This window comes from Porites lutea, chromosome 7, assembly GCF_958299795.1.
Source record: "Porites lutea chromosome 7, jaPorLute2.1, whole genome shotgun sequence".
In the NCBI taxonomy this organism is placed as follows: domain Eukaryota; kingdom Metazoa; phylum Cnidaria; class Anthozoa; order Scleractinia; family Poritidae; genus Porites; species Porites lutea.
The window spans coordinates 22235501-22261585 of record NC_133207.1 but is presented as its reverse complement, the minus strand read 5'-3'; the positions used below and the strand labels follow the sequence as shown (position 1 = coordinate 22261585).

General features: G+C 40.5%; 3 protein-coding genes across 3 annotated transcripts; all 3 read right to left on the bottom strand.

Moving 5' to 3' along the window:
* Positions 1-2113: 2113 nt before the first annotated feature.
* LOC140944614 (uncharacterized) lies at positions 2114-5067 on the bottom strand. Its single transcript, XM_073393732.1, has 3 exons — positions 4684-5067; positions 4451-4499; positions 2114-3666 (listed from the first exon to the last, which is right to left on the bottom strand). The coding sequence occupies exons 1-3, from the start codon at positions 5065-5067 to the stop codon at positions 2852-2854; spliced, it is 1248 nt and encodes a 415-aa protein (XP_073249833.1). The 3' UTR covers positions 2114-2851.
* Positions 5068-9225: 4158 nt separating this feature from the next.
* LOC140944297 (uncharacterized) lies at positions 9226-10659 on the bottom strand. Its single transcript, XM_073393452.1, has one exon. It carries the CDS (start codon positions 10450-10452, stop codon positions 9232-9234), a length of 1221 nt encoding a protein of 406 aa, XP_073249553.1. The 5' UTR covers positions 10453-10659; the 3' UTR covers positions 9226-9231.
* A 3506-nt stretch (positions 10660-14165) lies between these two features.
* On the bottom strand, positions 14166-25793 carry LOC140942476 (uncharacterized). Its single transcript, XM_073391384.1, has 9 exons — positions 25607-25793; positions 22632-22713; positions 20769-20900; positions 20147-20252; positions 19188-19245; positions 18597-18763; positions 17382-17512; positions 17165-17213; positions 14166-15994 (listed from the first exon to the last, which is right to left on the bottom strand). Exons 1-9 carry the CDS (start codon positions 25741-25743, stop codon positions 15201-15203), a joined length of 1656 nt encoding a protein of 551 aa, XP_073247485.1. The 5' UTR covers positions 25744-25793; the 3' UTR covers positions 14166-15200.
* Between the last annotated feature and the right edge of the window lie 292 nt (positions 25794-26085).

Below are 26085 nucleotides of genomic sequence, written 5' to 3'. Positions count from 1 at the left end.
CTCAAGATTCTATTAATGAATTGATTATTTAAAAACAATGAATCCGTTAGTCGTTTACGTAACTAATGTCAAATTCAATTCGGCATTCTGCATGCGTAATGAGCAGTGAATATGTTTCGAGAACTTCTCTGTATTTGGACAAATTGAAAATCTTTGAATGGATGAAATTTCTTAAAAGACATTTTATTCAGGGAAACTGTAGAAATTTCCGTAACTGCCTCGCGTGTTAATTCACAGCTCATTACACATGCAAGAATGCGCAGAGATGAATCTGAAATCTGCAAGTCACCAACGGATTCAACTTTCGAATAATAAATTCATTTAATTAATGGCATTTTGCGGGGTACGCTTGACCTGGCTTGACGTGGGATGTCATAAGTGAAGTCTTGTGTTATTTAGCAGCATGTACTTTCCCAGACTTGCGTCGGAATCAACCGTTTATAAAGAGAGGGAAAGTCAGCAACTAGAAAGTAGTAGATCATATTGAAAAGGACTTCAATTGCGACTGATTCCCATTATAACTTACTTCGCATTGCTGACATAAAACTTGATTGACGATTTTACTTATGACAGAAAATACCAGAGAAGAACGAGAACACTTACGTTCGAGATGGTCAACTCTTTCGAGAGGAAAACGCCTGGTGTTAGTGTTGTCACTAGTTTTCAGTGCTGCAGCGATTTCACTTTTGATTGCTTTATCCAGAAAGTCTTGTAATACAAACGAGGAAGAAGATTGCGAGAAAACATCACAGGAAGCCAATGAACAATTAAGAAGGTTTCTTGGAGTTGTCTTTAGTATGATTTTCCTTGTCAGTGCGTGTGTAATATTATTTTCATGCCACAAAAAGACGAGAGAACGAAACTCAAGAGAAATTGCTGTCTCTTATGTACCTGATGAAGACTTTGAAAATTCACCAGCTCCCATACTTCCTTATTTTCCGCCACTTGGCGATGCTTCATTGTCACAATTGCCTGATTACTTCACTGCAGTTCAAAACATACCTGAAGTTTCATCACAACTAAATGAGGGATTTTGGACGGAAGATATTGATGGCTCTGATGATGAAAATGAAGACCCTCCATCTTACGAGCAAGCTCTTACCATGTCGGAATTGTCTGCGAGTGCGGCTGACTTAGAGAATCAGGCAGGATAAACAAGAAAATAGTGAAAATGCAAGACTACAACTAAATAATTATCATAACCTACGGGATTTCAAGCCTCCGCCTGTGCGCTTATTAAAAGAAACCAAAACGACCTTATTTGATTTTTTGAGTTGGCTGATTAAAGGGTTTTGCTGGCTCGTATTTAATCGAATAAGCGTCGCATTTAGGACAAAAAGTTAATAAAGGGCTGAGGCCCCGATAATAGGGACCTTACGATCCAACAACGGCGACGCCAATGAAAATGTCGCTGGAAAATAGACTTCGCGTCCTTGACAACTTTTTCGCCCTTATACCAAGTAACCCAGTTACTTGAAAGGAGAAAAGCTCCGTTGAAACTGAAGAGGGGGGACCGCGTCCGATTTCAGATAGAGAAAGTAAAATTTATCGCCATGCCGTTCCCGTTGTCAAGTCATCTCAAAATTTGGTCATGTCACGTTATAAATGTGTAGGACGGCAAAGAAATGTACAAAAAATGCGTGATGTACGTGCAGAGTTCTTGTTTTGTTCATTAAACTTATTGCTTTTTCGACCTTTCCGTTGCCGTTGTAGTTGCGTAACATCCCTATAATTTACGAATCACGACTGGATTTCATGATTTTTCCTGATTCACGCTCTGTTTACTGGTCAATTCACGGATCACGCGAAACCCCTACCAGACTCTGAGAGACCGCAGATTTCCGTGGTTTGGGTTATAAAATGATTCGGGGAATACTCCTGAAATGGCGTGCTACCAGTTTTGATGCATCTTTTTCATTTCTTGTAACCTCTCGAGGATGTGTGCAGAAATTGTCTTCTGCTAACGTATTTACTTGAATAAGCATCGCATTTAGGACAAAAAGTTAATAAGCGCTGCGGTCTACGCATTACGTTTACGTCAAACGCGAACGTGACCAAGTTTCCCCTTTACTTGTCGTTTACTGTTCATTATTTCTACACATAAATTAGCAATTTTTTATCCATAAGAATTATTTTGAACTGTTTTTATTTGCTCACTTTCTATTTTGAGAAATTCTCAACTTGAATCTGACGTTTGTCGTATACGTGAAGCGTTACCTCTCTATAATCAACATCTAAAGACTTTAAATCTCTTAGTTAAATACCGAAAGTAATAAGACCGTAGTTAAAACCATTCTTTGTCGCGTCCAACTTTCAAACAAACGCCGCCATCGAACAAGCGCCACATTAGAGGCGTGAAAGTGTAATAAGTGCCGCGGCGCTTATTCAAGTAAATAGAATATCTTAAAAAATGCCGCCAGAGGTAACGTCACTCTAAATTGAACTTTCATTTCCAAAACGCAGTTGAAAACTTTATTAACTGTCCATGCCTTTCCATGGCTTTAGCTATGAACTGCACATCTCCTATTGAAACCTGAGCCAACTGATCTGAAGTTTTTCACTGGAAATTTATTTCTGAAATTCACAGAAACAACTGCATTCAAAGTTTTTACGTTTAATAGAGATAAAATACCGGCTCAACCCCTTTGTGTGGTAGGATTTGATTCATGCTGGTATTCTTCATATCTGTAGTCGCTTTCTCTCTTTACCAAAGCTACTCAAACGACATTTGACCGTGTATTCGATTTTAAATTTTTGTCTTTTTTTTTTACTTGCGGGCAAAAAAACGCAAAAATCCGAACCCACACGAATAAAGTGCCACACGGTATCTGAATCAGCAATATCAATTTCGTCATTTCATCCAACCTCCCATCTGCTGGCTTTGCGTTGGAGGAACTCCAAATTGCCTTGGCCACTGAAAATCAGTAGAACCTACTCGTGGTAATGGGGGCAACTGTCCGCTATGTAATGGAGGGAGGGGTGGAGGAGGAAGCGACATGGGCGGATGGGGTGGTCTGGTTTGAGGAGGCATGCTATACCCAGGAGGGTTCTGGAGAGTGTTGATGCCACTTGGAGGGGGAGGGTAAAGAGAACTGGGAGGGATGGGTGGGAGAGGAGGTGGAGGAACATTAGGGTAGCCCCCAGGGGCAGGGAAGTGGGTATAGCCCTGAGTTGGTGGCAAATAAGACTGATTCTGAAATTGAGTTGGAAGATGGAAGGACGCCATAGAACCAAGGTTTGAGCTACCAACAGATGCTTGAAATGACGCATTTGTTGTAAGCGTCACCCCTCCTGCTGGCTGCACTGTCTGTTGATAAGGGTTCATGGCGTAACTTTGCTCCGCTATGTAAGATGACGAGACAGTGGAATACACCGCTAGGGTCAGCTGGTGAACATTTGCGGCTGCAGTCATGTCGGTGGTTTGCTTTCCGGTTTGAGCTGCTGTGACAAATGTTGTGTCTACAGTTTGCGTGACTTTTGGAGGCTCTGTCGTGACCGTGACAGGTTGCTGTTGTTGCTGCTGTGAGGGGGTGGGCGCGGGAGGTGCAGGACTCACATTTTCCACTTGTATGTGAGATGACGTTAGAGCTGGTGGAAGTGGCTTTAGTGGTTCTGCTGGTGTCTGGCTGGCGACGGGAGGAGTATTTTCAAAGAAGTGGAAAAAGACTAATTAGTATACCCTAACCTGTAGCTTTTAAGCCCCGGGCTTATACATCTTCGTTAGGGGTTTTGGGATGGCCTGTGAACAGACTCTGTTTAGGGAAAGGGTGAAAAAATGCGATTTTTTTTCACCTTTTCCCCAAACAGAGAGTCTGTTCACAGGCTAGTTTTGGGAAGACTTATAAACGGGGAGGGGCTTAATCTGAGGGGGCTCTTAATCGGAACAGAAAAAGCGGCTCGAAACAAGCAAGCAGTGCTGATCAAAACACATTTTACATTTATTGGTTTTAAACTTACCTTCAAAACGCCATAATAAATCGAATTAATTTCAATACATCTGTAAGAGGAATATGTTATTTTGTTTGCAAGTAGATGGGCCTATAACAGCCGTCCATAGCTGCCACTGCCCAGGTGATACGGTTGTGCGCGTGTGTTAAGTAATGGCCATGCCGCGGAGTTGGTACGTGTGCTCCAGTGCTGTTAATTGGTACTATAACAGGAGGGCCTATAGGTAGAAAAGTTATAAGCGTCACTTCCCAGATCTGGGTAGTGACGCATCATCAGTATGGAATTTCTGTGCTCATTTCTCAGATGTCAGTTGGCGAGGAAACCAGTGGTAGCGTCGCCAAATGTCGGCTGTTTTCTAAGGCTATGGCAGGTATGACCGCGAAGGAGACTTGTACTTTAATAATTGTCATCACGCCTGGTATCAACAATAGTATTATTATAATGAATAAATAAACAGATAACTAACTAACTAACTAACTGACTACAGAAAAACCTTTCTTACCGGATGCAGTTGTCTGGGATTTGATGTCAGATGAAATGCTGGTGTGTTTCTGAAAAAAGCCGGAAATTTTAAGAAAAAAAGCAAACAGCATCTGAGGGTGAGTCGTTTCAAACCCTGGTAGGTACGCCACAAATAATAATTACTTATCTTCGGCTTAAATAAATTTAAATATTTATTGTAGCCGAAAGAACTCGAAGCCATCTCGAGGTATCTCGAAGTAATTCCGGTCTCACTTCGTAAACAACGGCTCCGTACGCCTTTTCCGACGCATCTGCAAAACAATGAAGTTGGAGCGATTTAACTTCATTCCCACCGAGACCTTCAGCATAACACCTTTTAAAAAACACTCTTCCAGCTAGTCTTAGGTCTGACAAAGTTGACAACCACTCTTGGTTGAGTTCGGTATCCACTAACTCTTCCCAGTCCCTTTGAGCCTTGCACAGTTTTTGAAACATAATCTTGAAGGGTAAAATAACTCGAGATATTAACCCCAAGGGATCAAAGAATCTCGTAGCAGTACTGAGAATCAGTATTCTTGTAGCTGGCTGAACTTCCACACCCTCCAATATCCTAGTCAAGTCATAGCTCACTTCATCTTGGTTAGGGTTCCAAAGCATTCCCAAGACCTTCTGTTCTGTCCCAGTACCTTGCTTAAAAACTGACTTTGAGAAGCTCTCATCTTCCTCTTAAACACATTCTTTACTGTTTGTAGCAAAGTCTACACTGAAGGCTGAATCTTGTTTCAGGGATTGCAAAAGACTTGCTGAGTTGCTGTTCCACTTCCTTATATTGAACCCTCCTGATTCGAGACAAAGTTTTATCTCCTTCGACAAAGAAAAGGCACTGTTCATATCCTTGGCCCCACAAACAAAGTCACGTACAGACAAAGACTTCAAAAACACAAGTGGCAAAAACATTGCCATTCAGCATACAGTGTACATGTATTAACATGGTGTCTGACAGTAGCATTGAGAATGAAGGGGCTAGCATTCACTCCAAATACAACTCTTGTGAAGCAAGGTAACTTAATCTCAGGTGATTCCTTATTGAGATCATCTAACCATAGAAATAGTAAAAAGTCTCTGTGTTCTGGATCAATCTCAATATTCAAAAGTGATTTCTCAGTATCAGCAGTTACAGCAACTTCAAGAACTCTAAATCTTAACCTGAGATCAGGCCCAATTTGAGCGGTTCTCATATATTCTCTCTAACGGCTACCGTTTCGCCATGCCCACCGGAATGTTATTTACAAAGCGAAACGAAAACAGAGCCTGATCTCAGGTTATCTAAATCTCAGCAAAATGCCCATTAGAAGAGGACTTAATGAGGGTCCAGCATGCAGACAGTCATTTAAGCTTGGTCCAAACCCGGGGGGTACTCGATATATCCCTGGGTGGGGAGGTGCGGCCCGGCCCCTCATACCCTGACCCTGTTTAAGACAAATATCGCTGATTTTCCTACCCTGCTTAAGACATTTATCCTGTTTAAGACAAAAATTGATAAATCGATACCCTGATTAAGATAAAAAATGATAAATTTGATACCCTGTCTAAGACAAAAATCCCGAAAAACATACCCTAAGGTTTCCTTACCAACAGTAGGTAAGTTTAACTGCTCACGAGTCTTACTGGTTATATAACATCTTGGGCTACAAGAGTCAAAAATGACTTGAGTATATATTCCAGTTTCCTGATTCTCTGGTCTAGAAACAAGGGCTTGGGCTGTCTGCAACCGTATAGAGTTATTATTGCTGCCAACATGCATTGTTGATGTTGATGTTGATGTTGATGTTGATGTTGATCTCTGGATCTCTCCTGGGAAGTTTACTAGGTGATGCTGATTCAGCTATTGAACTTCTAGGTTGGACAGGCTCTTAGGGTTTTCACAGATGGCCACATGATGTTTAGCTCCACAATTAAAACAATTGGCCTTTGACTGACAACCTGGTGTAACATGCCCTGCTTTCAAGCAAACAAAACACCTGCCACTTCATCTCAGTATAGTTCTTCTGGTTGGTTCAGTGATGGTACTACAGGTGATGGACTTGTGATTTTTCTTGCAAAATATACATTGCAGAGTACACTCTTCACTGCCTGTATAAAGTGCTGATGAGGAAAGGGGCTGCTTGAATCTTGAATACGGTCAGATCTAGTGAGGGTTAGAATTGGTTGGACTACTTGTTTTCACTGCATTACACCTTTCTCTTGCCTCCAACTCAAGATTTCAGTGAATTTAACAGGACATCAAGGTCCCAAGTTTCTTTACTGCCAAACTTGCGACTGATGATTAATCTCAACTCAGAAGGAATTTCTCCTTCACAACTGGAACTAATGAATTTCCAAAGAACTCTGATTCGATGCCTAGTGCCTTCAAACTTTGAATGTTTATCTCAATCTTGTCATACCAATCACCTGGGGGGGGGGGGACTCCGCATATGAAAGGGGTGGGGATGCTCGTCGGAAATTTTGAATTAAACCTTTAAAGGAGACCAATCTGGGCGTGGCACAACCTTTTTTTGACCCCTAAGCTTTGATTACATGAATTGAGTAAATAAAACGAATTGAATATATATTTTTTTAATATTTCTTCAAGTGCAACTCTAAAAGAGACCTTTACGGCTAAATATAATGGTGTTTTGCCTAGACCACCCCTAAGCGAGACCAAAATCTGAAATTTACACCCCAAAGCGAGACGACGAGCATCCCCACCCCTTTCATATATGGAGTCCCCCCCCCCGCCCCGGACAAATCCTGCAGTTACTTCGTTTCATGCACTGAACTGACTATTGGCAATTTCAACAAAGCTTCCATATGGTTAGAAATCAACAACTGTGGTTTACCAAATCTGTCTCTAAGAATATCAAAGGTAGTTTCGTAATTACCTTCAGTGAGAGAGGCAACCCGGTAATTGCAGATTCAGTTGCGCCTGTTACACAAAATGAATGAAGTGAATTTTTGGATTCTTGAAATCTCAGTGTTTCTGTTAACCGCAGATTCAATATTGTCCCAGAAACTCTGCCATTCCTCGTAGTTGCCTGAAAATGACTTAAGTTCTAGTTTAGATAGCTTCACGTTCTCGACCTCATTTCTTTTGACATTGTGAATATTACCTTGAATGAAGCTTTGGTGAAGTTCCCTCATGTACACTATTTTTAGCGTCCTCTAAACTCAAGTCAATTCTAGCCAAAACACGGTAAACTTTTGCACAAAACTCACCAGAATCCTCGACTTCTTTCTCGATGTCTCTCCCCTTAGTGTTTTCCAGAATTGTTTCGACCAGCTTTTGGACAGTTCCTAGCCTTTCATTCAGGGTGAATTTCAATCCCTTGATGAATCGTCCACGTGATCGGCATCTGCTCGACTAACGAATCGCACTAGAGCCAGACAAATCAAAAATTGTTTATTTTATGTCAAAAATCTGTCAACGCTTGACTTGTCCTAATGCGATCGCGTATTTTCGAGTTAGCCAAATATTCCGAAGGACAGCCAAACTTCAAAGGCTGCGATGTCCTGCTCCGAGGCAGGACAAATGGATCAAACAACCGAGAATACAATAGCTGGTGTTTGTTTTTTAATTAAGACGTCAAAAATGATGAGTACAACGTGATCTTTGGTTTTCGCGCGTTCTTCACTTTGCAAGATGTCGGACCAAAACAGCCCGCCAAACAGCTTTCCATTTTGCTATCCTCCGGGTTATTTCTTCCAAAACTTTTATGATTCGTATCCATATCGGAATTCCACGACCTCGATGCCCCATGCTACTACCAGTAGTTCTCCGCCAGGACAGAGGAGTAGCAGTCCTCAGTCGGGAAGTAGTGCTAGTGGAACTAGCACTCCGACATGCGAGATTGCCAGCACTTCCACTGAAGGAAACACGAAGCAGGACAAGAGACAGGGCAAGACAACGCAAGACCGATGGACAGAGAACCAGGTGAAATACCTTGTGGATCTGTGGGAGGCGAATATATCAAGGTTGGAGAGCCAACAGTCGAGGAAAGTGTGGGGTGAAATCGCCACTAAAATAAACGAGCAATTCGACCTAGCGCGCCTTCCAAGTCAGTGCGAGAGAAAAATTAAGCACTTAAAAAAGAAGTACAAAGAGGCCAAGGACTGGAATCGATCGCAGACGGGAGGAAATAATGAAACCTGCGAACATTTTGATGTCTTTGACCGCGTGCTCGGAGGCAGGGATGTTGTTACTCTGAAGCACGTGCGGGAAACTGCAAATGCAGCAGCGAAAAATAAGGAGAAATTGCCTGACTCGCCTGCTGGTGACGAGGAGGAGGGATATACCTCGGATCAGGCAGAGGAAGCCCTTCAAGCAATGGGAATCAAAGTCAAAAGCAGGAGCGAGAGGAAGAAGGGAAAAGGAAAGGGAAAAGGGCGCAAGAGAAGCCTGGAGAACGACGATTCTGAGGATTTTGCTAGATTTACCGAGAGAGTGGAGCGCCAGGGTGATAGATTGGCAAATGCTGTAGAGCAAATGCAAGAAATGCAACGAGAGCAAACTCAGGCCATGACTGGTTTCCTCGCTGCTCTGACCAAGGCTATAGAAAAAAATTAAAGGCAACAGTTTTCGTTTATCCTTATTCACTTATCCTGCTTTGTAAACAATTACTCTGAAACTGCAAAGAGACAGTAGTTCAAAGCAATGCTATATTCTAGCGTTTATAAGTTTTCGTTCCAGTTTTTTTACAAAGTCTATATGATCAAGAAAACACGAACAGAACGAAAATAGCTCAAAACAATATGTTATTGTTAAGAGATCAATGATAAATAAAATCACATGGCAATGTACTCTTTTAGTAGTTCTCTGATATCGTCGCCATCCCTCAAAACATTTACATCATTATCATTTCCTCCGTCGTCGTCGCCATCATCCCATTCCCATTCATCGCCGGCATTAATGCAGAAATTGTGTAAAACAGCACATGCTACAACTGTATCACTCACAGAACTAACCCCGCTTTCGATTTGCTTTGTCAAAATACGCCAACGACTTTTCAGAATTCCAAAGGCGCACTCCACGGAAACTCTGGCCGAGGAAAGTTCCTCATTAAATGCAATTTCGTCGGGATCTTGCGTTCCTTCAGGGTAAACTTTTTGTAACCAGGGAGCCAAAAAATAAGCGCTATCGGCCACCAAATATGGACCAATCTCTCGGCCGAGAACATTCATAGTAGGACCAGTCAATAATTCTTGGTTCTCGCATCGTCTGTAAAGGCGACTGTTCCGTAACACGCGTGCATCGTGCAGGGATCCTGGAAAGCCAGCTGCTACATCTAGGAATCTTTTCTTGCCATCAGCCACGGCTTGGACGATTATATCGTAGCGCTGGAATCGACTGAAGTAGTCGACTCTGCTGTCAGTAGGGGCTTTGATCGTGACATGTGTGCAATCAATTGCACCAGCCACATTTGGAAGATCAGAAAGCTCTTCGAAAGTTTCCCTCGTTTCAACAACTTGAGCTTCAGTTTCAGGGAATTTGATATAATCATGTTTTATAGAAACCAGTCCTGTAACGACGTCTTCGACGGCCTCGATTACTGTCGTTGTCCCAACGTTAAAACCAGGCCCAATCGAAACGTATGTTCCTCCATGAGCTAAGCGCGTGAGCCCAATTGCCAATACCTTTTCTGGCTCAATACACCTTCTAAAACGAGTGTTTTGTCTTGTGATGTATGGGCGAAGGACATCCAAAAGCAAACGAAAAGTAGCTCTTCTCATTCGAAGCTGTTTCCTGAAATATTCGTCTGGGATTCTTGGGTCATTATAATGAATATCAAACCATGAATCGGCGGGTCGAGGGAGAACCCAAAAGTACGGATGTCCACGCCGATTTCGTCTTCGCCTTCGAATCTCGAACAATCTCAGAAAAGCTCTCCCCTCTAGTTGAAATTGAGCAAGAGACAAAATTATCAGCATCATCCTCAGCTGAGCGTACATCTGAAATTGTAGGACAAATGCTGCAGCTACAAAAAGCAGAAAACGTCTTGGGATCATGTTGTTATGAAATATGATTTCCCGCCAAGTATTGGATAATGGAAAGGTCACAAGTGTGACGAAATGTAAACATTTCGGATTTGTCCAACGTAAACAAAACGTTAGTGCGATGGAGCGTGGACAACAGACAAATTGTCAGCGGACAAACTTAAAGCCAAATCCTGTGGAGTTTGCCCCGGGACATTCGAAATGTCTGGCTCTAGTGCGATTCGGCCCTTAAGCGGGTAATTACATGAGACCAGGACGAACTCAGACCGGTATGAGTTCGTATAGTCTGCTACACAGCCGTTTTTAGAGTCGTCACGCAACGCTTCTCCCCACAAGTTAGTGGGGAGGAACGTTGCGTGACACGACACTAAAAACGGCTGTGTAGCAGACTAGAGTTCGTATCGCTCTCCGTACATTTCTTTTCATGCGTTTACATGGGACCGACCTCCCTAAAAATGAACTTAGACCGGTCCGGTCGTGTCAGTCGCTGACCCGACACGAGTTATTTTCGTACCCGCGGTCTGAGATTGTACCGTTCTCATGTAAAACGGAAACGAACCTCAGACCAGGTCCATAAATAGCACGTTTCTTGGTATGGCTCCATCATTTTTGCTTTTTCTTAGCAAAATAAGAGCACTGCTATGAATAACTGTAAACAATGCTTCGGTTAATGTGAGGGATTGCACCAGATGAGCGTTAGATAAAGTTTACAATTTTCTGGAAGCTGTAAAATCTACGGTTCTCTACTCACTGTCTTAATTGGCGTAAATTGTGTACCAGTTACGCAAACTTAAGAAAGTTATATAGCTACAAGAATCTCCTGCTTTTGAATTTGTACCGGTCTTCATGTAATCAACGAAGCGTTTCGTCCCGGTCTCTTGTAAACGACTGCAAAAATTACAAATTCGTACCGGCATGAGTTCGTCCCGGTCTCATGTAATTACCACTTTTTTAAGATCCTCGTTGCACCTTCCATCGTTTTCTCCACAAAAGCTCTGTGGGCATTTCTAATTCTCTTTGCTTTTTCGTTGTGCATTGTTTTCTTCTCTAGACTGTTCACAGTCCACTATTTTTCCGTAAGATCATCGAGATCGAGCGCTTTGCGTTACGAGCTACCGCCCTGCATGAGTGTCAAAACTACTTAGGGGGCGGGGGTGGTCCCCCCCTCCCCAGAGCTATAATCCCCGACGCCCGCCCACTCGGTACATTTGAAAATTAAGATACCCGTGACTGTGAACAGTCTATTTCTTGGTCACGTGGTCGGGAAACAAATTAAGCCGAGTGGCTCTGGGGACGAGAATGCCACAATGACGCTTTCCTGACATGTAAATAAAAAATCGTGCTGTGCGACATTCGGTGTGGTCAGTTAAGTCGTGTGTGTTGGCATTGCGTAAAGAAAATTCCCAAGCAAACAGTGAGTAATGTTCCTAAATTTATAATGCACTATGTCCAGTGCAAGTAGCCGCGACATTGATCGGAATCAACCGTTTATAAAGAGAGGCATTACTTACTTCGCTTTGCTGACATAAAACTTGATTGACGTTTTTACTCATGACAGAGAATATTAGTGAGGAACAAGAACGCGTACGTTCGAGATGGTCAACTCTTTCGAGAGGAAAACGCCTGGCGTTAGTGTTGTCACTAGTTTTAAGTACTGCAGCAATTTCACTTTTGATTGCTTTATCCAGAAAGTCTTGCAATACGAATGAGAAAGAAGATTGCGAAAAGACATCACAAGGAGTCATTGTACATGTAAGACGTTTTTTTGCAGTTTTCTTTAGCGTGATTTTCCTTCTCAGTGGGTGTGTAATAATAGCTTCATGCCACAAAAAGATAGGAGAACGGAACTCAAGAGAAATTGCTGTCTCTTATGTACCTGATGAAGACTTGGAAAAATCACCAGCTCCGATACTTCCTTATTTTCCGCCGTTTGGCGATGCTTTATCGTCACAATTGCCTGATTACTTCACTGCAGTTCAAAACATACCTGAAGTTTCATGGCAACCGAATGAGGAATTGTGGACGGAAGATATTGATGGCTCTAAGGATGAAAATGAGAACCCTCCATGTTATGAGCAAGCTCTTACTATGTAAGGATTGTCTGTGAGTGAGGCTGACTTAGAAAATCAGGCAGCATAAACAAGAAAATTGTCAACATGCAAGATTACAACTGAATAATTATCATAACCTAAGGATTTCAAGCCTCCGCCTATTGCGCTAATAAGGTGACCTAAGGTGGTACCGGAGGCTAACGAGACCATCTCAGAATCGCGCGATTTTCTACCAGCTTGAAGCTAGCCAGTACTTAACATTGTATGCAAGGTTTCAGTTCAGGGCGATTTCATTGAAGATTTCATTGAGCAACTAAAGTTTCGTTTCTAAGACCGATTTCGCGGGAAAAACTTGGTAAACTGAGAGCGAAAAATACAGTTGTGGCTAACAAAATTGAATAAAGGGGCGGGCAGATTTGATAGTTTTATATCGGGTTGTGATTGCGAAACAGCAACGCGTCACAAACTCTTCTGTTATAACACCAATTTACTTGGTATTTGGGCTAATTTGAAAGTTACAGCCTATTTATCAACTTTTAATAATAATAATAATAATAATAACGATTTTATTAGTAGTACTTCCACGAGGTGGCTCTTCGCCTACTAATGCCCTAACTACAGTATATTATTACAAAAAATCAAGCCGATTTTAAATTAAAAATGATATATACAATGAATTAAGGATAAGTACAAAGGGTTTGATAAAAAATATATGTACAATTGAAAAACACCATGGTTAAAAACAATAATACAAATCAGTCATACGCTTTCTCCTTCGGAGAACATGAACTTCTTCGCTAACCTAAAGAACTTGTAATAGTCAGGCTCTTGCCTTAACCTGTCAGGTAACGTACTAAAAAATCTCGCTGCTGAGTCCTGAAAAGTGCCGCTTTCAGCCAACTTTTGTGCTTCAAAGTTATAGGCACTCACAAGAGAGAATGTCTTGGCACTCACAGTATGGAATTTAAGGCGTAAGTAATCAGGCCAAACATCATCGTAGAGGGATTTATGAGTGATTTTCAGTAGTGCTAGGTCTCTCCTTTTTATAATTGGAAGCCAGTTTAATTTCTGCAAGTCCTCTAAAACAGCATACCGCCCAAGTAGGTAGCCCGCGCATGTTGTTTGAACTTTTTGCGGCCATTTCATTTGGTATTCTGGAAGGGGAGAGAAGACGACGCACCCGTAGTCCAGTTTTGACATCACTAATGACTCCACTAACTGCTTGCGAACATGGTTGTGCGAGGTTGCGCCGTTTCCATTTGGAATTGAAACGATAATTACGTTCATACTATCCCGCAGTTCCCTCAAAAATCATACCCGATTCCAGACCAAAATGGGCAAAGTGTATACCCGTTTTCAGATCAATACGGCGCAAAAACCCTACCCGGAGAAGAGCCACTTCCGTTCTTGGGTTGTTCGGTTTTGTTTAAAAAAACCAATCAGCATTGACTAATTGTGACGCGTAAAGCCAATCACATGCTGTGAAGGAATGAAAAACGACGCGATAACCAAAATATCCTATCCTCTCGGGGATGTTTGCAGAAATGGTCTTATGCTAACGTATTTACTTGATTAAGCGTCGAATTTAGGACAAAAAGTTAATAAGCGCTGGGGCCCCGGCATCACATTTACGTCAAACGCCGGGCAAACGCGAATTTGTACCACGTGACCAAGTTTCCTCTTTACTTGTCGTTTACTGTTCATTATCTCTACACATAAATCAAGTTCAAGTTCATTTATTCATACTTATTCAATCACAATACAACAACAATAAAAGGCGTAAAAACAGAGCTAACTATACATTGAATTAAACATAACAAGGGAAAAAGTGTGCAGAAGCCAAAGGAGCCAAGCTGTCGAGTTGGCTGCTACCACAGAGCGGTTACAAGTGGGTGGCGGTTATACAGTACTTATAAAAAACTCTCCACCCGCCATCTTGGTATCCACATTCCCCACATGTTGGTATCCACATTCCTCAACGATTTTTTATCCATAAGAATTATTTTGAACTGTTTTTATTTGCTCACTTTCTATTTTGAGAAATTCTCAACTTGAATCTGACGTTTGTCGTATACGTGAAGCGTAAACTCTCTATAATCAACATCTAAAGACTTTAAATCTGTTTGTTAAATACCGAAAATAATACGACCGTAGTTAAAACCATTCTTTTTCGCGTCAACTTTCAAACAAAAGCCGCCATCGAACAAGCGCCACATTTGAGGCGTGAAAATGTAACAAGCGTCGCGGCGCTTATTTAAGTAAGTAGAGTATCTTTGAAATTGTCGCCAGAGGTAATTGAACCTTCATTTCCAAAACGTAGTTCGAAACTTTATTAACTGTCCATGCCTTTCCATGGCTTTAGCTATGAACTGCACATCTATTGAAACCTGAGCCAACTGATCTGAACTTTTTCACTGGAAATTTATTTCTGAAATTCACAGAAACAACTGCATTCAAAGTTTTTTACGTTTCTGATGGAGACAAAATACAGGCCCAACATTTTTGTGTGGTAGGATTTGATTCATACCGGTATTCCTCATATTTGTAGTCGCTTTCTTTCTTTACCAAACTAACTCAAACGACATTTGACCGTGTATTCGATTTTAAATTTTTGTCTTTTTTTTTTCCTTGCCGAAAAAAGAAACGCAAAAATCCGAACCCACACGAATAAAGTGCCACACGGTATCTGAATCAGCAATATCAATTTCGTCATTTCATCCAACCTCCCATCTGCTGGCTTTGCGTTGGAGGAACTCCAAATTGCCTTGGCCACTGAAAATCAGTAGAACCTACTCGTGGTAATGGGGGCAACTGTCCGCTATGTAATGGAGGGAGGGGTGGAGGAGGAAGCGACATGGGCGGATGGGGTGGTCTGGTTTGAGGAGGCATGCTATACCCAGGAGGGTTCTGGAGAGTGTTGATGCCACTTGGAGGGGGAGGGTAAAGAGAACTGGGAGGGACGGGTGGGAGAGGAGGTGGAGGAGCATTAGGGTAGCCCCCAGGGGCAGGGAAGTGGGTATAGCCCTGAGTTGGTGGCAAATAAGACTGATTCTGAAATTGAGTTGGAAGATGGAAGGACGCCATAGAACCAAGGTTTGAGCTACCAACAGATGCTTGAAATGACGCATTTGTTGTAAGCGTCACCCCTCCTGCTGGCTGCACTGTCTGTTGATAAGGGTTCATGGCGTAACTTTGCTCCGCTATGTAAGATGACGTGACAGTGGAATACACCGCTAGGGTCGGCTGGTGAACATTTGCGGCTGCAGTCATGTCGGTGGTTTGCTTTCCGGTTTGAGCTGCTGTGACAAATGTTGTGTCTACAGTTTGCGTGACTTTTGGAGGCTCTGTCGTGACCGTGACAGGTTGCTGTTGTTGCTGCTGTGATGGGGTGGGCGCGGGAGGTGCAGGACTCACATTTTCCACTTGTATGTGAGATGACGTTAGAGCTGGTGGAAGTGGCTTTAGTGGCTCTGCTGGTGTCTGGCTGGCGACAGGAGGAGTATCTTCAAAGAAGTGGAAAAAACTAATTAGTATACCGTTAACTGCAGCTTTTAAGCCCTGGGCTTATAGAGTGTTTTCACATGACGTCACGGCGGCCATATTGGTGTCCCAAAACAATGAAACGGCTGCCATGTTGGTGTCCTAAGCCAATCCTGTGGGAGTTGAACTTTTTTCTTATGCAAACGCTTTCTTTTGTTCCAATAAATTTGCATAGATGCTGGCCACGTGAGTGAAAACACTCTATACATCTTCGTAAGGGGTTTTGGGATGGCCTGTGAACAGACTATCATTTTGGGGAAGGAGTGAAAAAATCGCGATTTTTTTTCACCCTTTCCCCAAACAGAGAGTCTGTTCACAGGCTAGTTTTAGGAAGGCTTATAAACGGAGAGGGGCTTAATCCAAGAGAGCTTATGATCGGAATAGAAAAAGCGCCTCGAAACAAGCAAGCAGTGCAGATCAAAACACATTTTACATTTGCTGGTTTTTAACTTACCTTCAAACGCCATAATAAATCGCATTTATTTCAATACATCTGGAGGGGGGAGGATATATTATTTTGTTTGCAGGTAGATGGGCCTATAACAGGGGGGCTTATAAGTAGGAAGCTTACAAGCGGCAGTTAATCGTATATAATTAAGTATAGAAAGAAATATCTCAATCGCTTCAGTCTTGCGTTACTATATGATGTGGTTAGCTCACGCTTTATCAGATGGATAAACATAAGAGGAAATGTGACACGTTCTCCTCCGTGTTCACACGTCTTTTTATATAATAAGATAAGCGATATTAAATTTGTGAATAGTACAGATTTTTGGATTTTTATGCTGAACCTTCCGTGTCTTCAAAATGATTGTACATTTTAAAAAAGATTTATAACACTCGTAGCATCCCTATTTCAATTTTTTATTTTGTATTTGGAATGTTCTTTTAGTGTCCACAATTAGCTAATACCTAGCTAAATACTCTGACACTTAAATAAGGTTCATTCATTCATTTAAGATATTCAAGACTGCGTCTCTGTGGCCATATTATGGCAGGTATGACCACGAAGGAGTCGTGTACTTGAATAATTGTCATCACGCACGTATCAACAATAGTATTATTATAATGAATAAATAAACAGATAAATAACTAACTAACTAACTAACTAACTACAGAAAAAACTTTCTTACCGGATGCAGTTGTCTGGGATTTGATGTCAGATGAAATGCTGGTGTGTTTCTGAAAAAAGACGGAAAAAATAGGAAAAAAAAAAAAAGAAACAAACAAACAAAAAAACAATTACAATTATTTTTTAACAAAAATACTGTAAAGAACAAGTGATTGTTGACTTTTTAGAAGGCACAAAAGTGAGAAACTAAAGAAAAACTTTGGAATAACTGGTCCCACCCTTTTCTTTGCTGGAGGACTTGAGCTGGGCAATGGACTGGAATGATTTGATGAACTCCCCTCATCACTAGCTTCTGTTTTCTCCTTCTTCTTTCCACCACCATAGAGTTCCATCATTTCATCGCATATGCCTTAAAATACCAGAGCAAAGCCATGATTAAGTTGTATTATTTGCACATTCAAGCAGGTTTTCTTCTACAAGAAAAAATTGTAACATATTAAGAAATATATTTTTTTATCATTCTTATGAGGAAATTTTTTCGGTTTTATAAGAAAACTTGCCAAGTTTTCCATTTAGACATACTGTTGGTATGGCCTCTACAACACTTAAAACAAATTAGATACTGTAATTTTAAAAAACCTTTTCATGAGATTCTCATGCAGGCCAAAACAGAGAGGAGAAGTCGTTATGTCACATGCCATGGTAGCAAGAGATAAGTAGATACTCGACCTTCGACAGGTGTCGAGCAGTAAGAGTTGCCTAGGCACTATTTCAACATCCCCTACATTGGGTTTTTTTTTGGGGTTGTTGCACAACGGAGGGTGTACAAACTCATCAACCGGTTCTGTAAACCAATTGACATCAAGTTAGTTTATTCCACTTTTAAAATTAAGAACTTATTCAACATGAAAGATCCTCTCCCTGACAGGCCTCGTACACGCATCGTCTACAAATTTTCCTGTGCAAGCTGTAACGCTTGTTACGTTGGCGAAACAATCAGACACTTTTCCAAGCTCATGCACGAGCACACGTCATCGGACAGATCGTTTCATGTTTATAAGCACTTACAGATTTCAGAGTCTTGTCGTACCTCCTGTAACTTAGACTGCTTTAAGATCTTAGACTCTGCCCCTACAAGGTATCAGGTTAAGCTTAGGGAGTCTATGTACATTAAGCGGAAAAAGCCCGACCTTCATCAACAGGTCAAACACATCAATCTCATGCTTTCTCTATAGATGCATGCGCACGCATCTGTTAATTTTGTTAACTTTAGATTTATACAGTGTATTGTTTTCCAATGCAATGTAACGTATACTGTACATTGTAACAGGCACATTTTATCAGCGGTAAACTTTCATAACAGTCACACTGACGATGACGGATGTACCGTCAAAATGTGTTTGTTAAAATTCAAAAAGTCGCACTATTTTTAAAACTTTTTGAGGTTTTGCTGCTGTCTTGACCATTTCAAGAGATAAGAATCACTACAGTACCTTCAATAACTGATTCAGGAACTCCCTTGGTAAATGATTGGAACCAGGTTTTCCCAGGTACACTTGCAGATGCTTGAAGATCATGGTTGTTAAACTTGGCAGCCAGTGCTATCATAGCTACAGCAGTGACCTCAGGCTTGTGCCTCAAACACAATGTAGTGGATAGACTAGAGGATTCAATACAATACTGTTATTAACAATAAATCATTTAATTTTTATTTTTCAGAGGCACTGTCAAAACTTGGTACATTACAGAGACCATCAATCAGCACTTCTTTGCAATCATCAGTCATCATCAACATAATCATTACCTCATGAAAGATTATTGTTCATAGTGGATAATGTGTTTAAAGGGTTTTGTTTATTGTTTGTCTCACGATTGTCCCTTAGGTATCGATCATCACGTTTTGGCCACATACTGCTGGTCTTCATCAGGTGATAGTGTTGATTCACTGAGAAGGACTATTTGTATCACCATGGCTGTTTTTTATGCACAAAGTTTTAAAAGAGTCATAAGAGCGAGCTACTGAGGTTATCCCACATCTACAAAACGGTTACACAGACTTAACATTATGAACTGCAATGTCAAACCTGTCATTTGAGAATGTCCATGCCATTTGGACAAGTTTGTTGATTTTTGCACGGTCACCTGAAATGAGTTCACAAATGAAAATGATATAAGTCCCCAAGAAGCAAAAAAGAAGCGAACTTCAAGCTAATTAAAAGTACTTTCAACAAAGAGAACAACTGAGTTTTATATGCTGGGATATCTTCTCTTGTTTCCGAGATATTCATGAAAAGTTTGTGTATTACAAAAATTAGAAAGAGACAAAATCATTAATCCTTTGGGTTGATTTCCATTGTCATATAATTTTCACATGCACATGCACGTAAATTTGACGTGTGTAAACAATTAAAAAATAGAGGCGATGTATGAAAGGCTGCGTGTAAACGTAAGAGCTGAGTGAGGTTCAACCTTTATGTTAAGGTGCAATCTTTGATACATTGCCTCTCTTTTATTTATGGGTGTAAAATGTACATGTGTGCACAAGTAAAAGTTACGTGACAGTAGAAATCCAAGTGGGAGAACCAAATAACTGTAAATTATAAAATCAACTATATATCTGACAATTAAAAATCGAAGGCTTTGATTTTTTATTTTCAGTTATATAGTTGATTTTATAATTTACAGTTATTGATGATAACTTAAATATCATAAAAAAAATTAGGGCTAAACAACGCAGCTTTAATCTTTGATCCTAAACAAGGTGTGGCAGGATAACTTGTCATGCATTCTTTTAAATCAATTACTCTGTAGACAAAATCCTATAGTGTTACCACTTAAATGAAAGTGAAACCTTTTTGCCCGTTTGGCAGACTTTTTGCATAACTTAAAACCATCTGTTTCTCTGGATTTTTCAAACAGAAAGTTGGAATTTTTGTAAATTTTTTAAATATCAGCCTCCAGTTGAATCAAAGGGTTAATTTAAGAAGGTACACACATGTAAAATCTTCCTTTTCTTGAGCAATCTGCAGGCTGGCTTACATACCTCTCAAGGCTTTTCCAAACTTTAGAAGGCTTGGATACGGATGTTCCACTTGTAAATCAAATTTAATTGTTTGAAGCAACACCCTTTCATACATCATTACTTCTTCCTACAAAAAAAAATCAGTCACAAGTAACAAAAACTTTATTCAGGTGCCTAAATTAATCGCAGTTACCCACTATCATCTGACATAAAAAAAAAAAAAATACTCATGAAAAATGTTCAAGTTTCATGGGAGCAGCTTTTTGCAGATGATGATTTCAGACTTGAGTGCTGGAGAGAAATTTTCTTGAATATTGGTTCTAAAAGCCATGGTGGTACCAGTATTAAAGAAAAATACAATACATGTAACAGATGGATATTAATTTTCCCTGTTCCTTATCCTTGCAGTTCCTTGGGTCACATATTACAACGTATATACACGTATTATTACTCAAAACTACACAAATGGTTTGGTAATTGCCTATATTGTATAACATCGGTTCCATGCAAATAACATAAAATGCCTGGTAGACAGCAATGGTCCACTGTAAACTTTCCTCCAGTTTAACTAATAGTACAAAGTGCTATGGGGTTCCAATAAAACCATTGCATCTCCAGTTAATTAGCTTTTGTAGATGTTTACCTTTGGGTCCTCACCAAAAACTTCAAACTGAGCATCTGTCAAAATGCTTTTGGCTGTCTTGATTATATCTCGGCACTTTTTTGGAGTTTCCTCCACCTTTCCAGCAAGAAACAAGCAAGCAGCACTAGTGACCTATTGCAAAACAGTTCAAGGTAAAGTAATAGTTTATTGATATCCCTCTCGCAGCCTAAAGGCTGAATTACAAGGAAGGTCAGTGACACTAACAGAAGACAATACAATGCAAAAATAATCAAATAGATAATTATGTAAATATGATTAAAAGCACTACATAACAGAGAAAAAATAACAAGCACAGGATTACAACTGGTCTTGAAACTTAACGGTGCAGAAATCTGCGAATCGCTTTGTCTTGGGGACAAGGCACACCGGAACACGTTCGCCTGATAGTTAGGATAGTTAGGATACTTCTTTTAAAGCATCAGTTGGTTAGAACATTACTATACTATACAGGGTCGTTACTGACGCCATGTCAGGAGCTCAAGTGACTGCATGCAAAGGCAACATGAGCAAAATACCTACATACATACATACTTTATTGAGACTCCCTTCAACAGGGCTTTTCAGTCACAATGTTAACTATTTCATTATACTGGTAATTAACAAAAGAAAACTTATTTACAGTAGTTTAATGAAATTCAAAATACATTCAGAATTATTCAAAATATATTTCAAAATTATTTCGTATGAAACATATTATTAAAAAGTGTCTGCTTAAAACTATCAATATCTTTAGTGTTCTTAATATTGTCAGCTAGCCTATTCCATTCCCTTAGACCCTGAAAATAAAGTTCCCTTTGTCCCATTGACAGTCCACATCGGGGGACCACAAAATTGTTACATCCCCTTTTGTTATTGTTGTGAACTGCTGAAATTTCAATAAAATATTTACCTAAATAATCTGGAGCCAAGCCATTCACACATTTGAATACTAAAACTAAGTCATTAAACAGAACCTTCTCTGTAACATCTAACCATTTAAGAGATCTACGTTCCTGGGAGATGTCATCAAAGCTCTTTAAACCTAATACAACTCTGGCAGCAAAATTTTGTACCAACTGCACTTTGTGTAGGTTATGTTTAGATGTGTTCCCCCATACTAAGGAACATTAAAAAAGTTTACTGAAAACAAAGCTATTTGCAAGTAATAAAAGGGTTTTCTTATCCAAAAGATGTTTAATTTTATTCTACCTATCTTTACCAACTGGTTCATGCAACTAGAGACTGTTTTAGTAACATGTACATCATAGGTAAGATATTGATCCATGTATACCCCGAGATCCTTAGCAACTGAAACTGGTGAAATAGTTTTGCCCAACAGGGAAAAGGAGATATGAGGTAGCCTCTTAATAAGTTGTGCTGAGCCAACAACCACTAATTTTGTCCTCTCAGGGTTTATGAGTAGAGAATTCTTTGCACACCATTTACTGATGTCCCTAAGATCTTGGTTTACGGCTGCCATAGCACTTGATGAGTAAAAATGCTGTAAAATTACTAGTCAAGAGCCCTGTAAATGCTAAAGACTAACCCATGCATGTAACCATTTCCCAGCGGATCAAAGTGTGGACAGCACTAGACACCGTATAAATCATTCTCCACTGGATAACTCAATAATTGCTTTCCCACACTTGTCTACTGGAAAGGCTGGTGGATAGCATTGTCAACCTAGCTCCAGTTGTTCAAACGTTGAAGAGCGCTATCCACTGGATAAATCACAATCCAGCTGATAAGAACTAGGGAAACCAATATATTGAACTAACCACTGGACAGAGATTTATCCAGTGGATAGTGTTATCCACCCTTTGAAAGAGAAACTTGCTGTACGTAAAACAAATAAACACCTACCCAGCGAGGAAAATTTTTAAAAGACTGCACCATATAAAATCTGTGGAAGTATACAGCACCTGTAGCCATAGTATCATAACGTCTGATTTTCACTTGATTAAGGATTTACACCTGCTTGAAAAGTGCAAAAAAAGGCTTTTCGAAGTATTTAAGACTACAGATAGAGAGGATATTACACGGTGGCGAGAAGATATGAATTTTATGCTCGAGTGGCAAGAACAATATCTCACGAGTGAGCGAAGCGAACGAATGAGATATTGTTCTTACCACGAGAACATAAAATTCATATCTTCGAGCCAACGTGTAATGTTCTTTTTATTATATGGAGAAACCAATTCAACAAAAGCAAAAAGCGGGAATCGTGACGTCATTGAACGATACGACACTCACAAAGGTGACATACGGAAAATACGCCACTAGGGTCCCGGATGAAGTGGCGTATGGAATCTACGAGTGGTTTAGTTCCCAGTAAAACACTCTCCTCCATATAATAAATAGCATATATCGAACATAGTATGAAGCATTATATAATATATGACAGGTCATGATACTATAATATAGTACTGTAATGTAGTTTATGTGCTTTACAGTTATTTTGCCCCCAAGTCATTTCACCCGAAGTAGTAATCCTCGTTCTTTAAGCCATAAACCAAAGCAAGCACATTACAAATAGGGGGCTTTACAAATGGGGTGCTGAGTAAATAGGGCATGATGACTTGGGGGCGAAAGAAACAGTTTCTGTAATACATAGCCTGTGCACAGAAATAACTAAAAACAAAGGAGTAACCGCGATTAAAATTGACATGAATATCTTAAAAAAGAATTCTCTAGTAAAGTATTTTTGAAAAGTAGGCTTAAGGTCCAGTCTTAAAATATATCATATTCTTATTTTTTTAAGTCAAAATATATCATATTTTTATTTTTTTAAAGGCCGGCCTCACACTAGAAACTGGAATTATAAGCGGGGCATTACTACAGGCAGCCTGCAAATGGCGGTAGTTTCAAAAACGAAGCACTCCAAAAAAAAAGACCAAAGCATGAAACACCCAAATCTCGAAAACGAAGCACCCAAATCTCGAAAACGAAGCACCCTAGATCAAAAACGAAGCACCCAAAACTCGAAAACGAAGACCCCTAAATCTCGAAAACGAAGCACCCAAAAACTCGAAACCGGTCTGTCCTTTATAAACACGAGACCAATGCTAATACAGCAGGAATCAAGCACGATAACGAATTCTCCTGTTCCCCACCATAGAGCCTGGTCCCAGGCTGTTATCCTAGAACAAATTCTGCCTGGATCTGATCTGATCTGATCACGCAGTGTCATAGATATCCAATATGTTAGACTGCAAAACAATCGGTTTTTTTTCTCAAAATCAGTAAAGAAGTCGGTGAAGCGTGGCGTAAGAGTAATACACGCGAGCCTCACACTCCGTTTTCAGCCTCGTTTCAGACCTTTTGTGTTACTGCTCACGCGTACTTGAATACGCCAAAATCTGCTGACGGACAGTTCTGAAGTCTACATAAACATGTATGTGTACCGAAAAAATGCATATTAAGGTAAGATGTATCAAGTATAGGGAGACTAATAATAAAATTAATACAGGATATCCTATCTAGAAACCGGTCAGTGTAAAACGCAGACTGCGGACTGCAGACTGCAGACTGCGGACCAGGGGTAAAATGCAGACTGAGTGTAAAATGCAGACTGCAGACTAAGTGTAAAACGCAGGCTGGGGTAAAATGCAGAACAAAGACTGTAGACTTTTTTAAACATTTGTGCTCCTTCTTCTTCAAATCGGTGAAATAGCTAGCCGGTATCAGTTACACACTTCGCTTCCTAGTCGAAGTGAATTGCACATTCGCCAGAAGTTTCAATGAACATCCAAACAGCTGAAGTCTGCGTACCTTGATTTGCAATACTTTCATAGAAGGTCATCCAAATTTCTTGCAGAACATCTTTCTTTGTTGTTGGAATGACTTACTCCCTTTTTTTATCACCATAATTCTTCCTGTACAGTATTTTGGGTCAGCAGCTTTCATTTAAGCGTAAACATTGTGGTGTTGTACCAGTTCACGGTCCCTGGTCACGTATATCGAAAACTTCGCATCAAAAGTTGAAGCGTGAAGTCTCTCGGATGGAAAAAAGGTTCAAGATTGCGATTATGTTTTCGGGTCGTCGACGACGTTCCAGAGAAGAAAGGAATGGATTTGTGAACGCAGATGTCATCAATTAAGTGTTCGTTTACATGTATTTGCGGGATTTTTTTGCCCTTAAACCCTTCCACGACTACAGTTTATGCTCGGTCTGCATTTTACCCCAGCCTGCGTTTTACTCTTAGTCTGCAGTCTGCATTTTACACTCAGTCTGCATTTTACCCCTGGTCCGCAGTCTGCAGTCTACAGTCCGCAGTCTGCGTTTTACACTGACCGATCTAGAAATGTTCAGTGAAACAGTTGGTTATAAAACCTTGGGATGGATTTTGTGGACCTTTAGAGGTGCGGGCACATCCGCTGCCTCCACCTGATTCGGATTGCGTCATGTAAGACGTAAAGTTGCACTTATTAAACCTACAGTGGTTTCGAGTTTTGGGTGCTTCGTTTTCGAGATTTAGGGGTCTTCGTTTTCGAGTTTTGAGTGCTTCGTTTCCGAGTTTAGGGTGCTTCGTTTTCGAGATTTTGGGGTCTTCGTTTTCGAGATAGGGTGCTTCGTTTTCGAGATAGGGTGCTTCGTTTTCGATCTAGGGGTCTTCGTTTTCGAGTTTTGGGTGCTTCGTTTTCGAGATTTGGGTGCTTCGTTTTCGAGTTTTGGGCGCTTCGTGCTTTGTTCTTCGTTTTCGAGTGCTTCGTTTTCGAAACTATCGCAAATGGCAGTATAGTTCATAGTCCTATATCAGCATGAGTAAGTGATTACCACTTGGGAAGTAATAAGCTTAACAAAAAGGCTCACAACAAACATTCATATGAAAGGATACAACCTCATCTTGTTTCCACAGTTCATAATGAATCGTGTTCCTTCTCTTCTGTAACGTGTCTCTGTCATATAATCGATACCATCCAACCTTGATGGTGTTCTCACCAAGCCCTCTTTACTGAAATACCAGTTAGGCATGATTACTTAATACCTGGCCAGGAATAAATCTACATTTTGCCTCTAATTCACTACAGAAGCCGCCATATTGGAACCACGCAAGCTTTGCAACATTTAGCGCGGTCACCAAGCAAATAACCATAAGATCGACCCCATTGCCGCTCGATCTTCCTCTTATCACATCGACATTGGCAATGGCTGAAGGTGTAAGTTTCTCCCCTTTAGAATCCGACTAAATACAAAGCAATCCTTTCATTTACAGATTTTTTAGCCTTAACATTGTGTGGTACAGTTAATTTGGGTCTTTTCGTAAGTGATTTTAATTTCTTTTTCGCAGAGTTTGTACACGTATCCGGATAACTT

Bases quoted from the DNA above. Each gene is read 5' to 3' on its own strand.
- LOC140944614 (XM_073393732.1), bottom strand. From the start codon at position 5,067: ATGCTTTGGAACCCTAACCAAGATGAAGTGAGCTATGACTTGACTAGG. The intron at 4,500-4,683 runs GTGAGACCGGAA...GGCTTTTTTCAG, and splicing joins ACGGAGCCGTTGTTTACGAA to AAACACACCAGCATTTCATC. The intron at 3,667-4,450 runs GTAAGAAAGGTT...TATACTAATTAG, and splicing joins ATCCCAGACAACTGCATCCG to TCTTTTTCCACTTCTTTGAA.
- LOC140944297 (XM_073393452.1), bottom strand. From the start codon at position 10,452: ATGATCCCAAGACGTTTTCTGCTTTTTGTAGCTGCAGCATTTGTCCTA.
- LOC140942476 (XM_073391384.1), bottom strand. From the start codon at position 25,743: ATGCCTAACTGGTATTTCAGTAAAGAGGGCTTGGTGAGAACACCATCA. The intron at 22,714-25,606 runs GTATCCTTTCAT...AGTGAAAATCAG, and splicing joins TGTGGAAACAAGATGAGGTT to ACGTTATGATACTATGGCTA. The intron at 18,764-19,187 runs GTTTGACATTGC...TGAATCCTCTAG, and splicing joins TGGACATTCTCAAATGACAG to TCTATCCACTACATTGTGTT.